Here is a 16,397-nt window from a genome sequence, read left to right as displayed (position 1 = left end):
TGGACCCCAACTTGGAGTGCTGACGGGTGTTGCAGTGACACTCATATAATCAACTCCAACACTAAGAGTTTTAAGATACTTTGCTAGGTTAAACAAAACTAGAAAGTGCATTTTCTGAAGAAACTGCAGTGTGAATGCTTGAATCTGAATGTATGCACTGAAATGAATTAATTGCTGAATTTTGAGTTAAAAATATTGAATGAGATTTTAAAAAAAAAACAAAAAACGAATTTAACCTGAAAACAAAGGTGCTGAACTGCTAAAAGCTGAAGGTTACACAGAAGAAGGAGTTGGAAAAAAAACTGAAAATGTTTTAAATGTAAATTAGAAAACCCTAAGAAATGAGAAAAGAACATTTAGAGTCAGAAAACATCTGAATGAATATTAAAAGGTCATATTCTTTGAATCACTGAATGACTAAAATGTGATCCCTCCACTTTGATCCACACAGTTTAAAAAGTTTAAATGCCTGAGCTTTGAAAGATACGGTGTTGGAAAGAGAACAATAATGGCGACAATTTGAGGGTAAAATGATGGCTTTAACACTGTGGACACAGCAGCAGTTGAAAGAGAAGTGCTTAAGATGAATCTTGGCAGAGAGAGAGAGAGAGCTCGTTAAGCAGGCAGGTGTGAGCCTGGTTGCTATAGTGACCGCACCCAATGGCTCCATACACACGTACACAGACATGCGCCTCACTTTTGCTGCTTAAAATGAACAGAAAAGTCAGGCCGAAACAAATCGTTCCCAAATGAAAAGTAAAAGTCGTATTGACGAAATTCTTTCACCGTGAGCGACAGCAATGTCTAGTCTACCAAATTCTCAGTTTTCATGTCTGTGGAGTTTATTATATGGACGTGGTGACAGTGTAAAGACACCATGCTCTTCTGATTTTCAAACGAACCTTCTGAGCCATTTTAACATTAGAGTCTATGGAAGAGTTGGAGGGAGGAGGCTGTGCATTGGTGACATTTATGAAAGAACCATAACACCTAGGACAATAGTAAACACATTGGATGAAAGAGGACAGCGATGGCTACGTTTTGAGGGTAAAATCATACCTGTAGAGCAAACGCTGCAGACACAGCAGCAGTTTTAAAAAATATTTTAAGATTAATTTTTTTGCTCCTCTCACTCTAGCAGTTGAGCTGCCTCACTCTAGCCCCAACATTCCGTCCCATACACACCCATTATAAACTCTGAAACGGGTGAAAAAACATCATGAAACTTAAACTGGAACTGAAGAAAAAGTATAATAGATATTGAAAAGATAAATACAAGTTGAATAGTTGAATGTCTTGTCTTCGTTTTAAAGTTTGAATGGTGGCTCTATGTCAATGTATGTGGAAGTAGTAAGAGTTTAAAAATGAGTAAGTTGAATGAGGATTTGAAGGGTCTCTCCATTGAAATACATTATAAATTTTTGTTAAATAAAGTTGAATAAAATTAAAAATATAAATGTTAAAAATGAGAAAAGTAGAAGCATTCATGTCCAAAAGAATAGGAATCTAACGGTGTTTGAATGGTTTTTCTAAGTTGAGCGGTTTTGAAGGAGTGAGATGCCAAAAAACGTACGGAATATATAATAATAACTAGAAAGTGCATTTTCTGAAGAAACTGCAGTGTGAATGCTTGAATCTGAATGTATGCACTGAAATGAATTAATTGCTGAATTTTGAGTTAAAAATATTGAATGAGATAAAAAAAAAACAAAAAAAAAAACCCGAATTTAACCTGAAAACAAAGGTGCTGAACTGCTAAAAGCTGAACGTTACACAGAAGAAGAAGTTGGAAAAAAGCTGAAAATGTTTTAATTGTAAATTAGAAAACCCTAAGAATTTAGAAGAGAACATTTAGAGTCAGAAAACATCTGAATGAATATTAAAAGTTCATATTCTTTGAATCACTGAATGACTAAAATGTGATCCCTCTGCTTGGATCCACACAGTTTAAAAAATTTAAAAGTCTGAGCTTTGAAAGACACGGTGTTGGAAAGAGAACAATAATGGCGACAATTTGAGGGTAAAATGATGGCTGTAACACTGTGGACACAGCAGCAGTTGAAAGAGAAGTGCTTAAGATGAATCTTGGCACAGTGGCAGGCAGAGCTCGTTAAGCAGGCAGGTGTGAGCCTGGTTGCTATAGTGACTGCACCCAATGGCTCCATACACACGTACACAGACATGCGCCTCACTTTTGCTGCTTAAAATGAACAGAAAAGTCAGGCCGAAACAAATCGCTCCCAAATGAAAAGTAAAAGTCGTATTGACAAAATTCTTTCACCGTGAGCGACAGCAATGTCTAGTCTACCTAATTCTCAGTTTTCATGCCTGTGGAGCTTATTATATGGACGTGGTGACAGTGGAAAGACACCATGCTCTTCTGATTTTCAAACGAACCTTCTGAGCCATTTTAACATTAGAGTCTATGGAAGAGTTGGAGGGAGGAGGCTGTGCATTGGTGACATTTATGAAAGAACCGTAACACCTAGGACAATAGTAAACACATTGGATGAAAGAGGACAGCCATGGCTACGTTTTGAGGGTAAAATCATACATGTAGAGCAAACGCTGCGGACACAGCAGCAGTTTTAAAAAATATTTTAAGATTAATTTTTTTGCTCCTCTCACTCTAGCAGTTGAGCTGTCTCACTCTAGCCCCAACATTCCGTCCCATACACACCCATTATAAACTTTGAAACGGGTGAAAAAACATCATGAAACTTAAACTGGAACTGAAGAAAAAGTATAATAGATATTGAAAAGATAAATACAAGTTCAATAGTTGAATGTCTTGTCTTCGTTTTAAAGTTTGAATGGTGGCTCTATGTCAATGTATGTGGAAGTAGATACAGTTTAAAGAGGAGGAAGTTGAATGAGAATTTGAAGGGTCTCCCCATTGAAATACATTATAAATTTTTGTTGAAAAAAGTTGAATAAAATTAAAAATATAAATGTTAAAAATGAGAAAAATAGAAGCAATGTTGTCCAAAAGAATAGGAATCTAACGGTGTTTGAATGGTTTTTCTAAGTTGAACGGTTTTGAAGGAGTAGGCTTTCAAAAAACGTACGGAAAAATAAAATATAATAATAATAAAGATTAGAATAACAATACTGTGAATGCTTTTCAAGCATTCACACTAATAATAACTAGAAAGTGCATTTTCTGAAGAAACTGCAGTGTGAATGCTTGAATCTGAATGTATGCACTGAAATGAATTAATTGCTGAATTTTGAGTTAAAAATATTGAATGAGATAAAAAAAACAAACAAAAAAAACCGAATTCAACCTGAAAACAAAGGTGCTGAACTGCTAAAAGCTGAACGTTACACAGAAGAAGAAGTTGGAAAAAAACTGAAAATGTTTTAAATGTAAATTAGAAAACCCTAAGAAATGAGAAAAGAACATTTAGAGTCAGAAAACATCTGAATGAATATTAAAAGGTCATATTCTTTGAATCACTGAATGACTCAAATGTGATCCCTCCACTTTGATCCACACAGTTTAAAAAGTTTAAATGCCTGAGCTTTGAAAGACATGGTGTTGGAAAGAGAACAATAATGGCGACAATTTGAGGGTAAAATGATGGCTGTAACACTGTGGACACAGCAGCAGTTGAAAGAGAAGTGCTTAAGATGAATCTTGGTACAGTGGCAGGCAGAGCTCGTTAAGCAGGCAGGTGTGAGCCTGGTTGCTATAGTGACCGCACCCAATGGCTCCATACACACGCACACAGACATGCACCTCACTTTTGCTGCTTAAAATGAACAGAAAAGTCAGGCCAAAACAAATCGTTCCCATATGAAAAGTACAAGTCGTATTGACGAAATTCTTTCACCGTGAGCGACAGCAGCTTCTAGTCTACTGAATTCTCAGTTTTCATGCCTGTGGAGTTTATTATATGGACGTGGTGACAGTGGAAAGACACCATACTCTTCTGATTTTCAAACGAACCTTCTGAGCCATTTTAACATTAGAGTCTATGGAAGAGTTGGAGGGAGGAGGCTGTGCATTGGTGACATTTACGAAAGAACCATAACACCTAGTACAATAGTAAACACATTGGATGAAAGAGGACAGCCATGGCTACGTTTTGAGGGTAAAATCATACCTGTAGAGCAAACGCTGCGGACACAGCAGCAGTTTTAAAAAATATTTTAAGATTAATTTTTTTGCTCCTCTCACTCTAGCAGTTGAGCTGCCTCACTCTAGCCCCAACATTCCGTCCCATACACACCCATTATAAACTCTGAAACGGGTGAAAAAACATCATGAAACTTAAACTGGAACTGAAGAAAAAGTATAATAGATATTGAAAAGATAAATACAAGTTGAATAGTTGAATGTCTTGTCTTCGTTTTAAAGTTTGAATGGTGGCTCTATGTGAACGTATGTTGAAGTAGTAAGAGTTTAAAAATGAGTAAGTTGAATGAGAATTTGAAGGGTCTCCCCATTGAAATACATGGGAAATTTTTGTTGAATAAAGTTGAATAAAATTAAAAATATAAATGTTAAAAATGAGAAAAATACAAGCAATCATGTCCAAAAGAATAGGAATCTAATGGTGTTTGAATGGTTTTTCTAAGTTGAACGGTTTTGAAGGAGTAGGCTTTCAAAAAACGTACGGAATAGATAATAATAAAATAGAATAATAAAGATTAGAAGAACAATACTGTGAATGCTTTTCAAGCATTCACACTAATAATAATAATAATAATAATAATAATAATAAAGATTCGAATAACAATACTGTGAATGCTTTTCAAGCATTCACACTAACTAGAAAGTGCATTTTCTGAAGAAACTGCAGTGTGAATGCTTGAATCTGAATGTATGCACTGAAATGAATTAATTGCTGAATTTTGAGTTAAAAATATTGAATGAGATAAAAAAAAAAAACAAAAAAAAAACAAACGAATTTAACCTGAAAACAAAGGTGCTGAACTGCTAAAAGCTGAAGGTTACACAGAAGAAGGAGTTGGAAAAAAACTGACAATGTTTTAAATGTAAATTAGAAAACCCTAAGAAATGAGAAAAGAACATTTAGAGTCAGAAAACATCTGAATGAATATTAAAAGGTCATATTCTTTGAATCACTGAATGACTCAAATGTGATCCCTCCACTTTGATCCACACAGTTTAAAAAGTTTAAATGCCTGAGCTTTGAAAGATACGGTGTTGGAAAGAGAACAATAATGGCGACAATTTGAGGGTAAAATGATGGCTGTAACACTGTGGACACAGCAGCAGTTGAAAGAGAAGTGCTTAAGATGAATCTTGGTACAGTGGCAGGCAGAGCTCGTTAAGCAGGCAGGTGTGAGCCTGGTTGCTATAGTGACCGCACCCAATGGCTCCATACACACGTACACAGACATGCGCCTCACTTTTGCTGCTTAAAATGAACAGAAAAGTCAGGCCGAAACAAATCGTTCCCAAATGAAAAGTAAAAGTCGTATTGACAAAATTCTTTCACCGTGAGCGACAGCAATGTCTAGTCTACCTAATTCTCAGTTTTCATGCCTGTGGAGCTTATTATATGGACGTGGTGACAGTAGAAAGACACCATGCTCTTCTGATTTTCAAACGAACCTTCTGAGCCATTTTAACATTAGAGTCTATGGAAGAGTTGGAGGGAGGAGGCTGTGCATTGGTGACATTTATGAAAGAACCATAACACCTAGTACAATAGTAAACACATTGGATGAAAGAGGACAGCCATGGCTACGTTTTGAGGGTAAAATCATACCTGTAGAGCAAACGCTGCGGACACAGCAGCAGTTTTAAAAAAGATTTTAAGATTAATTTTTTTGCTCCTCTCACTCTAGCAGTTGAGCTGCCTCACTCTAGCCCCAACATTCTGTCCCATACACACCCATTATAAACTCTGAAACGGGTGAAAAAACATCATGAAACGTAAACTGGAACTGAAGAAAAAGTATAATAGATATTGAAAAGATAAATACAAGTTGAATAGTTGAATGTCTTGTCTTCGTTTTAAAGTTTGAATGGTGGCTCTATGTCAACGTATGTGGAAGTAGTAGGAGTTTAAAAATGAGTAAGTTGAATGAGAATTTGAAGGGTCTCCCCATTGAAATACATGGGAAATTTTTGTTGAATAAAGTTGAATAAAATTAAAAATATAAATGTTAAAAATGAGAAAAGTAGAAGCAGTCATGTCCAAAAGAATAGGAATCTAATGGTGTTTGAATGGTTTTTCTAAGTTGAACGGTTTTGAAGGAGTAGGAGTACAAAAAACGTACGGAATAGATAAAATATAATAACTAGAAAGTGCATTTTCTGAAGAAACTGCAGTGTGAATGCTTGAATCTGAATGTATGCACTGAAATGAATTAATTGCTGAATTTTGAGTTAAAAATATTGAATGAGATTAAAAAAAAACAAAAAAAAAAAACCGAATTTAACCTGAAAACAAAGGTGCTGAACTGCTAAAAGCTGATGGTTACACAGAAGAAGGAGTTGGAAAAAAACTGAAAATGTTTTAAATGTAAATTAGAAAACCCTAAGAAATGAGAAAAGAACATTTAGAGTCAGAAAACATCTGAATGAATATTAAAAGGTCATATTCTTTGAATCACTGAATGACTCAAATGTGATCCCTCCACTTTGATCCACACAGTTTAAAAAGTTTAAATGCCTGAGCTTTGAAAGATACGGTGTTGGAAAGAGAACAATAATGGCGACAATTTGAGGGTAAAATGATGGCTGTAACACTGTGGACACAGCAGCAGTTGAAAGAGAAGTGCTTAAGATGAATCTTGGTACAGTGGCAGGCAGAGCTCGTTAAGCAGGCAGGTGTGAGCCTGGTTGCTATAGTGACCGCACCCAATGGCTCCATACACACGTACACAGACATGCACCTCACTTTTGCTGCTTAAAATGAACAGAAAAGTCAGGCCAAAACAAATCGTTCCCAAATGAAAAGTAAAAGTCGTATTGACGAAATTCTTTCACCGTGAGCGACAGCAATGTCTAGTCTACCTAATTCTCAGTTTTCATGCCTGTGGAGCTTATTATATGGACGTGGTGACAGTGGAAAGACACCATGCTCTTCTGATTTTCAAACGAACCTTCTGAGCCATTTTAACATTAGAGTCTATGGAAGAGTTGGAGGGAGGAGGCTGTGCATTGGTGACATTTATGAAAGAACCATAACACCTAGGACAATAGTAAACACATTGGATGAAAGAGGACAGCGATGGCTACGTTTTGAGGGTAAAATCATACCTGTAGAGCAAACGCTGCAGACACAGCAGCAGTTTTAAAAAAGATTTTAAGATTAATTTTTTTGCTCCTCTCACTCTAGCAGTTGAGCTGCCTCACTCTAGCCCCAACATTCCGTCCCATACACACCCATTATAAACTCTGAAACGGGTGAAAAAACATCATGAAACTTAAACTGGAACTGAAGAAAAAGTATAATAGATATTGAAAAGATAAATACAAGTTGAATAGTTGAATGTCTTGTCTTCGTTTTAAAGTTTGAATGGTGGCTCTATGTCAATGTATGTGGAAGTAGTAAGAGTTTAAAAATGAGTAAGTTGAATGAGGATTTGAAGGGTCTCCCCATTGAAATACATTATAAATTTTTGTTGAATAAAGTTGAATAAAATTAAAAATATAAATGTTAAAAATATGAAAAATAGAAGCAGTGTTGTCCAAAAGAATAGGAATCTAACGGTGTTTGAATGGTTTTTCTAAGTTGAACGGTTTTGAAGGAGTAGGATTACAAAAAACGTACGGAATACAGAATAAAATATAATAACTAGAAAGTGCATTTTCTGAAGAAACTGCAGTGTGAATGCTTGAATCTGAATGTATGCACTGAAATGAATTAATTACTGAATTTTGAGTTAAAAATATTGAATGAGATAAAAAAAAAAAACCCGAATTTAACCTGAAAACAAAAGTGCTGAACTGCTAAAAGCTGAACGTTACACAGAAGAAGAAGTTGGAAAAAAGCTGAAAATGTTTTAATTGTAAATTAGAAAACCCTAAGAATTTAGAAGAGAACATTTAGAGTCAGAAAACATCTGAATGAATATTAAAAGGTCATATTCTTTGAATCACTGAATGACTAAAATGTGATCCCTCTGCTTGGATCCACACAGTTTAAAAAATTTAAAAGTCTGAGCTTTGAAAGACACGGTGTTGGAAAGAGAACAATAATGGCGACAATTTGAGGGTAAAATGATGGCTGTAACACTGTGGACACAGCAGCAGTTGAAAGAGAAGTGCTTAAGATGAATCTTGGCACAGTGGCAGGCAGAGCTCGTTAAGCAGGCAGGTGTGAGCCTGGTTGCTATAGTGACTGCACCCAATGGCTCCATACACACGTACACAGACATGCGCCTCACTTTTGCTGCTTAAAATGAACAGAAAAGTCAGGCCGAAACAAATCGCTCCCAAATGAAAAGTAAAAGTCGTATTGACAAAATTCTTTCACCGTGAGCGACAGCAATGTCTAGTCTACCTAATTCTCAGTTTTCATGCCTGTGGAGCTTATTATATGGACGTGGTGACAGTGGAAAGACACCATGCTCTTCTGATTTTCAAACGAACCTTCTGAGCCATTTTAACATTAGAGTCTATGGAAGAGTTGGAGGGAGGAGGCTGTGCATTGGTGACATGTATGAAAGAACCATAACACCTAGGACAATAGTAAACACATTGGATGAAAGAGGACAGCCATGGCTACGTTTTGAGGGTAAAATCATACCTGTAGAGCAAACGCTGCGGACACAGCAGCAGTTTTAAAAAAGATTTTAAGATTAATTTTTTTGCTCCTCTCACTCTAGCAGTTGAGCTGTCTCACTCTAGCCCCAACATTCCGTCCCATACACACCCATTATAAATTTTGAAACGGGTGAAAAAACATCATGAAACTTAAACTGGAACTGAAGAAAAAGTATAATAGATATTGAAAAGATAAATACAAGTTGAATAGTTGAATGTCTTGTCTTCGTTTTAAAGTTTGAATGGTGGCTCTATGTCAACGTATGTGGAAGTAGTAAGAGTTTAAAAATGAGTAAGTTGAATGAGAATTTGAAGGGTCTCCCCATTGAAATACATTATAAATTTTTGTTGAATAAAGTTGAATAAAATTAAAAATATAAATGTTAAAAATGAGAAAAATAGAAGCAGTCATGTCCAAAATAATAGGAATCTAACGATGTTTGAATGGTTTTTCTAAGTTGAACGGTTTTGAAGGAGTAGGCTTTCAAAAAACGTACGGAAGAATAAAATAGAACTAGAAAGTGCATTTTCTGAAGAAACTGCAGTGTGAATGCTTGAATCTGAATGTATGCACTGAAATGAATTAATTGCTGAATTTTGAGTTAAAAATATTGAATGAGATTAAAAAAAAACAACAAAAAAAAAAACGAATTTAACCTGAAAACAAAGGTGCTGAACTGGTAAAAGCTGAAGGTTACACAGAAGAAGGAGTTGGAAAAAAACTGAAAATGTTTTAAATGTAAATTAGAAAACCCTAAGAAATGAGAAAAGAACATTTAGAGTCAGAAAACATCTGAATGAATATTAAAAGGTCATATTCTTTGAATCACTGAATGACTCAAATGTGATCCCTCCACTTTGATCCACACAGTTTAAAAAGTTTAAATGCCTGAGCTTTGAAAGATACGGTGTTGGAAAGAGAACAATAATGGTGACAATTTGAGGGTAAAATGATGGCTGTAACACTGTGGACACAGCAGCAGTTGAAAGAGAAGTGCTTAAGATGAATCTTGGTACAGTGGCAGGGAGAGCTCGTTAAGCAGGCAGGTGTGAGCCTGGTTGCTATAGTGACTGCACCCAATGGCTCCATACACACGCACACAGACATGCACCTCACTTTTGCTGCTTAAAATGAACAGAAAAGTCAGGCCGAAACAAATCGTTCCCAAATTAAAAGTACAAGTCGTATTGACAAAATTCTTTCACCGTGAGCGACAGCAGCTTCTAGTCTACCGAATTCTCAGTTTTCATGCCTGTGGAGTTTATTATATGGACGTGGTGACAGTGGAAAGACACCATGCTCTTCTGATTTTCAAACGAACCTTCTGAGCCATTTTAACATTAGAGTCTATGGAAGAGTTGGAGGGAGGAGGCTGTGCATTGGTGACATTTATGAAAGAACCATAACACCTAGGACAATAGTAAACACATTGGATGAAAGAGGACAGCGATGGCTACGTTTTGAGGGTAAAATCATACCTGTAGAGCAAACGCTGCAGACACAGCAGCAGTTTTAAAAAAGATTTTAAGATTAATTTTTTTGCTCCTCTCACTCTAGCAGTTGAGCTGCCTCACTCTAGCCCCAACATTCCGTCCCATACACACCCATTATAAACTCTGAAACGGGTGAAAAAACATCATGAAACTTAAACTGGAACTGAAGAAAAAGTATAATAGATATTGAAAAGATAAATGCAAGTTGAATAGTTGAATGTCTTGTCTTCGTTTTAAAGTTTGAATGGTGGCTCTATGTCAATGTATGTGGAAGTAGTAAGAGTTTAAAAATGAGTAAGTTGAATGAGGATTTGAAGGGTCTCCCCATTGAAATACATTATAAATTTTTGTTGAATAAAGTTGAATAAAATTAAAAATATAAATGTTAAAAATATGAAAAATGGAAGCAGTGTTGTCCAAAAGAATAGGAATCTAACGGTGTTGGAATGGTTTTTCTAAGTTGAACGGTTTTGAAGGAGTAGGATTACAAAAAACGTACGGAATACAGAATAAAATATAATAATAATAATAATAATAAAGATTACAACAACAATACTGTGAATGCTTTTCAAGCATTCACACTAATAAAGATTAGAAGAACAATACTGTGAATGCTTTTCAAGCATTCACACTAATAATAAAGATTAGAATAACAATACTGTGAATGCTTTTCAAGCATTCACACTAATAATAAAGATTAGAAGAACAATACTGTGAATGCTTTTCAAGCATTCACACTAATAAATCAATATTAAAATCTGTGACCCTTTGCCACGTTTCGTTGGAATAGATTGTCTTTGATTCTCTTTAATCACTTTAAGGCTAAAAACACATTTTTGGCATGTATATCTTATCTTTGAGTACTGGAGTAAAATTTGGTTTAGAAATTGTACAAAGTGCAAGGTCCACCAACTCTTGTGTGCCTTGGGTGATTCTGTTAAGGCTGTCTCTTAAACATGAGAATGACCACCTATAGCTGCTGTTAACAGTGTAGCATTTCTTTAAATTTTCTAGCCTATAAATTTTCTTTCATGCTTTGTCTGCTAAAGAAAAAAGGCAGAGCTCAAGTATCCTGGAAAACATTGCGTTTTCCAATATGGTGCTGACTATATCCCCTAATTATTTCATCACTGCTGCACTCTGTGGCAATGAGCATGCCACTTCGAAGGCCCTGTGTATGATTACGATATGATTATTACAGTGAAACTATGATGTCTGTAGAACTAGATTACAGCACATGCACACAGATGAGATCTGAGAGGCAGAGGACATTTGACCTGGAAAACGCTTTAATCTGTAGCTGAAGAACTCCGATGTTTGATCGGGATTATCGTGTTTACTACTATATGGGTCTCATGAGAAACTGTCAGCACGACATCTTGTTTTTTGTTTTTTAACTCTGCAAACAGGAATAAGCAGCCCAGCTTTTGTGTTCTACATTACATTAGTAGTCTGCCAGCAGATTTCTGTAGGATGCTAACTGTTATTCTGTTTTATCTTGCAGGTTTCCCAAGAAAGCAAACAGGTAAGAATCTTTATCTTATTGGATTGCTGACACTTACACCCTTATGAATAGGGAATCCTGTGGTAACACAGACATAACACACCACCCAGTCCCATACATGTACAGAGCTCTGCATGAGGGAAATGAGGCAGATTTTACTAGGCCTGGTGTGCTGTAATACAGAAGTCTTTAGAGTGTGGACCAACCCCCCCGCCCCCCATGCACACACACACACACACAGAGTGACGGACAAAGGGGTCCCTCTTTTAAGGGCGGCCCATCGCTGCCTTTCACTGTGAACAGAACAGTGGCCTTTCACAGTTGAGGCCAGTATAGGCAGAGGCAGCCATACATAGCCTCCCGAGGTTCAAGCCGGAGTCTGGCCTTGTGGTATCTCCACTGAGAAGCGTCCTTTCTCTGGCCTTGCTCTTTGGGCACTCAGGAGAGCGCCTCCACTTCCTCTCAGCGTGTCATTTTATACAGTAGACACACTCGGCATGATTCATACGCTAGGAGGTCCTCCTGCATTTTATTCTCAAGAATAAAAAGGACAGTAGTTGGTTCTTACTGTTGCTGCGGTTACTCTGGGTCTTTACTTGCATGAAAGCCAGGCTTATTCTGTAGCAGTAATGTAAGACATGCATACATTATAGTGACCTTTTCAGTAAAAACAATGCAATGTGTAAAAGTCTGCATTGTTGTATGTGATTGCTCTTACTGGACAAATGCTGGTCTTGTACTGTTCTACCACTTGGTTTACCTTTTACTCATCTGTTCCCCTTTCTATAGAACCAGCAGTATTCTCAGTAAAGACCACCCCCCAGACAAGAAACCCAAAAGTGAAAGAAATTCCCTTCCCTCCAATGAGTTTGACCCTACAGGTAACTTTGTACTTTCATTTCGATGCTTGAATGTGGTTTTCCTACTCGCTCTGCTTTAGTCCGTGACAGTGCGTGTTTCCATCTCTTCCTTCGGTCTTTGAATGCCTCACCGACTGCCTCACATGTTTCTGTCTGACAGTCTCCTTTTCTTTTTTTTTCTCTCCAACTCTCACACTCACAAATTGTCTCATAGAACAAATGTGCTCATGATGATTTGCTCAAGGCATGTTTGTATCTTGCTCTATGCTTTGTGCTTGATTATTGTATAAGTTTAAAATGACAGCTTTACATCAGTCTTCACATGTGTGGTCTGATCTACTTTGTGTTTGTCATTGGATGAAAATAATTTATTATTAGTAGGCGTTTGAATCATCTTTTTGGGAGTTAATTCAGTTTACAGACAGTATAATGTGTCTTTAATGGTTACGTTGACATTACAGCTTTACAAGTGTTTGTCAGAAAGCTTACGTTTCATTACATGTTGCCAGTGTTAAACCGATAAGCAGAGAACTGTTTGATTAATGGACTGAAAAATCAGTAGCTCTGTGTGTGTATTATGTTCACGTGTCTCACAGTTTTACATAAATAAGTGGGTTTTGTATGCTTGGGTGGTTGGGTGGTCTCATGTGTGCATGCATACTTGAAGGGCACAAAAAGCCACTGAGCTTATTATGCACTCCAGTTTCCAGTTTATTGCAGGGTGAAATTGTTGTGTTTCAGAGACAGACTCGTCTGATATGGTGACAGTCCCGGTGGTATTTGTCAGCAGTCAGTTGAGTGTGATTCGAGATATGACTGAAGCTCCTGTATTCACAACAAAAAAAGAAAATCCTCTGCACCACATAGTGGCTTATCTGTGAATGATGCAACAAAACACAGACAAGATGAGTTCTCTCAGTTAAGACATGCGCTTTGCTGCTTGTCTTTGTCTGGCATCAGACTAAAATCTTCTTGCATACATTTCTTTGACGTTTAGCTATGTAGCGATTAAACAAAATGTACCAAATCCAGCAAGACGCACCTCATTCTTAAATGTACTTTTTGTACATCTTTATTTTCTGCTAGTGTTACATTTATGTCCTGAAATTTTGCATGTCTGCATGTTCTGTATCGCAGCTTGTATTTTTGTTATTTGCTTGCAAGATGCATGAACTCTAATAATCTTTTCCTAGATATTCTCCATATGTGCCTTTTTTCTCTAATTTCAAAGTGGTTTGGGTTTATTAAGGATATACAGAAGTAGGCAGACACTGTAGATGTTTATTAAAACTGACTTTTTAGATCATTGTTTCCCACAAAAACTGATTATTTGTCTAAAAGAAAAAGTCAGCCTCCTTATTTTAATTGGTGGCCTAAGAAAAGTTTCTCTTCTGTTGATGGAAACTTGATTTTGGAATTATTTTTAGCATCATCCCCTTTGCCACAACTTATAAAACCACCCTCTGCGGTGGGGAGACACACCCAAAATTGCATGCAATTTCACTAGCTGCTTATTCATCACGATAAAATTGGAGTGTACAGCTACACTTTTATGGCCATTGTGTTATTAGCGCAGAATTTTTATTAAAGAAGCCAGATGCAATCTTGGCCTTTTGTAACCTTCTTTATTTTCAGGACATGTTTAATATAAAATCAGACTTGAGCTTATCATTTTAATGCAGTTTTCAGTTTTGAAAGCGTGTGGCCCCTATAATTACATTTGCCGTAAGTATCTATAGATATGTGGGTAGTTAAAAATAAAAAGGTACTAAAAAAAACAAGCTAGTTAATCTTCAGCTACTTTCACTTTTTTCAGTGCCTATCCAAATCATTTTTAATTTTTTTTTTTTTTTTTTTGTTAAACTGCCGATTTGTGCGTTTAATTTTTCATCTCCCATGTTTATTTCTCCCTCATGATTTTCTCTTTCCTGTTTTGTTTCCTTTCCTTGTGTTGTTTCTTTATGTGTATGTGAATGTGTGCTGTCTGCTCTGCGTTCTGTGTGGTGGGGGCTGTGAGCAGAAGCTCTGGTGGTGCAGAAGAGTGGCAGCAGCAGTGTGCTACCAGAGGGGAAGCCTGAGTCCTGTGGTAAGAAGCTCCTGCTTGAATGGCTGGTGTGGCAGCTGCATTTGTACACGCTTCCTGGTGTGAGATTGCCTATAGATGTTTTACTTATGTGACCATGCTGGCTGATATTAAAATAAACTGTCCTCATAATCACTGCCAAGACATCAGCTCAACTGGGATACATTCAACTCCTTGTTTATCTGCTCTTTTAAAAATGGAAATCAGTATAGCATTTATTAAGAGATAGGCAGCCAACACATATATTTTTTACAGTGATTATTTATTTCGTTTTATTTTATGATCAGTACAATAGCTTCTAGTAGTCAGTCTTTTTGTGAACATTTGGTATGTAGTTTTATTGTACTTTTCAAATGAATGAGATAATTTAAGTATAGGATCTGCCTACATGATTACAAGGACCAAACATTGGATTTAGTGATATGTTAATTAGAATCTATGTAAACAAAGCCACTTGGGTGTCCCTCTGGTCTTTTTAAACCCCTTCGACTTTGCTTTCATGCTTGTTACTTCATCTACACTGACACGAGTACATTTACAGGCAGAGACACGTGGTCACTGCAGCCAACAGACTGCATGTGGCTTGCCTCACATGCAATGAATTGACAAAACAAATTCTTAAAGCAGCTGTCAGAAATGCCAGTTTGAGCCGAGATAGTCTAAACTCTCCAAAGGGTACAGTTGACAAAGGTAAACCCTTATTATCATATGCAACAAAGCTTTGGCGTGTTTGTTCACTTTGAAACAAACAGATCTTTGTCTCTTATCTTTTTCTGGTCTGGTGCAACTTTAGCATTTTTTTTTTTTTTTTTTTTAGACAACAAAAAAATCAGTGAGAACTGAAAGTCTTAAAACTCCAGCTTTTAATGAAATGAAATTGTTCTGCCTTTTTAATGCTCTCGGCTGTTACTTGGGTTCCTTATGTGTGGTGATGATACAATACAGAAGGTCACCTTATTCTCTAGTGTAAGTTTCGTATCACTGGTGGGTGCTGATTACATTAAAGTTGAATCTCTGAATTATACATTAGCTCAGATCATGTCAGCAGTCCCACTCCTCATGGTTTATAAATACCAAAGAATTTTAAATGCTTTAAAGCAGAGAGAGAGAGAGAGAGAGAGAGCTAAGCATCTAGAGGCAAATTCACACCAGCTCTTGAATTCATATGGCTTCATCTGCTTCCTTGACACCCATGCCCTCTCCTCCTCCCTTCCTCCTCGCTCCTTCATCTATACCTAACCCTCTCTCTCCTACACCCTTCCCCCCAACCCAGAGCTTTTGGCTCCTCTAACCTCTCTCCACATATTAGCTGCTATTCCTTCTATTCTCCAACCCCCAACGTACCTATCGATCGACTTACCTCTCTTTTGATGACAAGAAACCACTGGATACCTTTCTCAGTCTTTAAAATGTTGAAATGACAATTTAAGAGAGTTTGTTGTAGTTATAGAGTCTTCTCGTTTTGTTGTTTGTTTGTTTTTTTGTTTGTTTGTTTGTTTAAATAATATGAGACTACAATTATGTATTTAAGCATTTGTGTACTTTGCGTAATGTTTTCTTTTATGTCTTGTGACGAAGTGCTGGCCAGATAAAAGATAACCTTCCCCTTGCATTTCTTCTAAGTCGCTCCACAAAGAACCTGAAAAGTAACGTTCCTCTTTCTAACCTGTGAGATAACATCTACTTAAGCAGAGTCGTCAGATC

The 16,397-nt window shown here is 36.8% G+C and overlaps 1 protein-coding gene across 1 annotated transcript in view; it reads left to right on the top strand.

Annotated features, from left to right (window-relative positions):
- Positions 1-16,397, top strand: part of arhgef12a (Rho guanine nucleotide exchange factor (GEF) 12a) — a 54,185-nt gene that overhangs the window by 17,350 nt on the left and 20,438 nt on the right. Inside the window, exons 2-4 of the mRNA XM_085370275.1 lie at positions 11,751-11,771; positions 12,540-12,631; positions 14,631-14,696. Of these exons, the coding sequence (XP_085226401.1) occupies positions 11,751-11,771; positions 12,540-12,631; positions 14,631-14,696 (179 nt within the window). The remainder of the gene's footprint in view (positions 1-11,750; positions 11,772-12,539; positions 12,632-14,630; positions 14,697-16,397) is intronic.

The sequence above is a fragment of the Diplotaxodon limnothrissa genome, linkage group LG14 (genome assembly GCF_057381915.1).
Source record: "Diplotaxodon limnothrissa isolate DT_005_m linkage group LG14, D_limnothrissa_male_GT1.1, whole genome shotgun sequence".
In the NCBI taxonomy this organism is placed as follows: domain Eukaryota; kingdom Metazoa; phylum Chordata; class Actinopteri; order Cichliformes; family Cichlidae; genus Diplotaxodon; species Diplotaxodon limnothrissa.
This window is presented reverse-complemented; position numbering and strand designations above follow the sequence as displayed.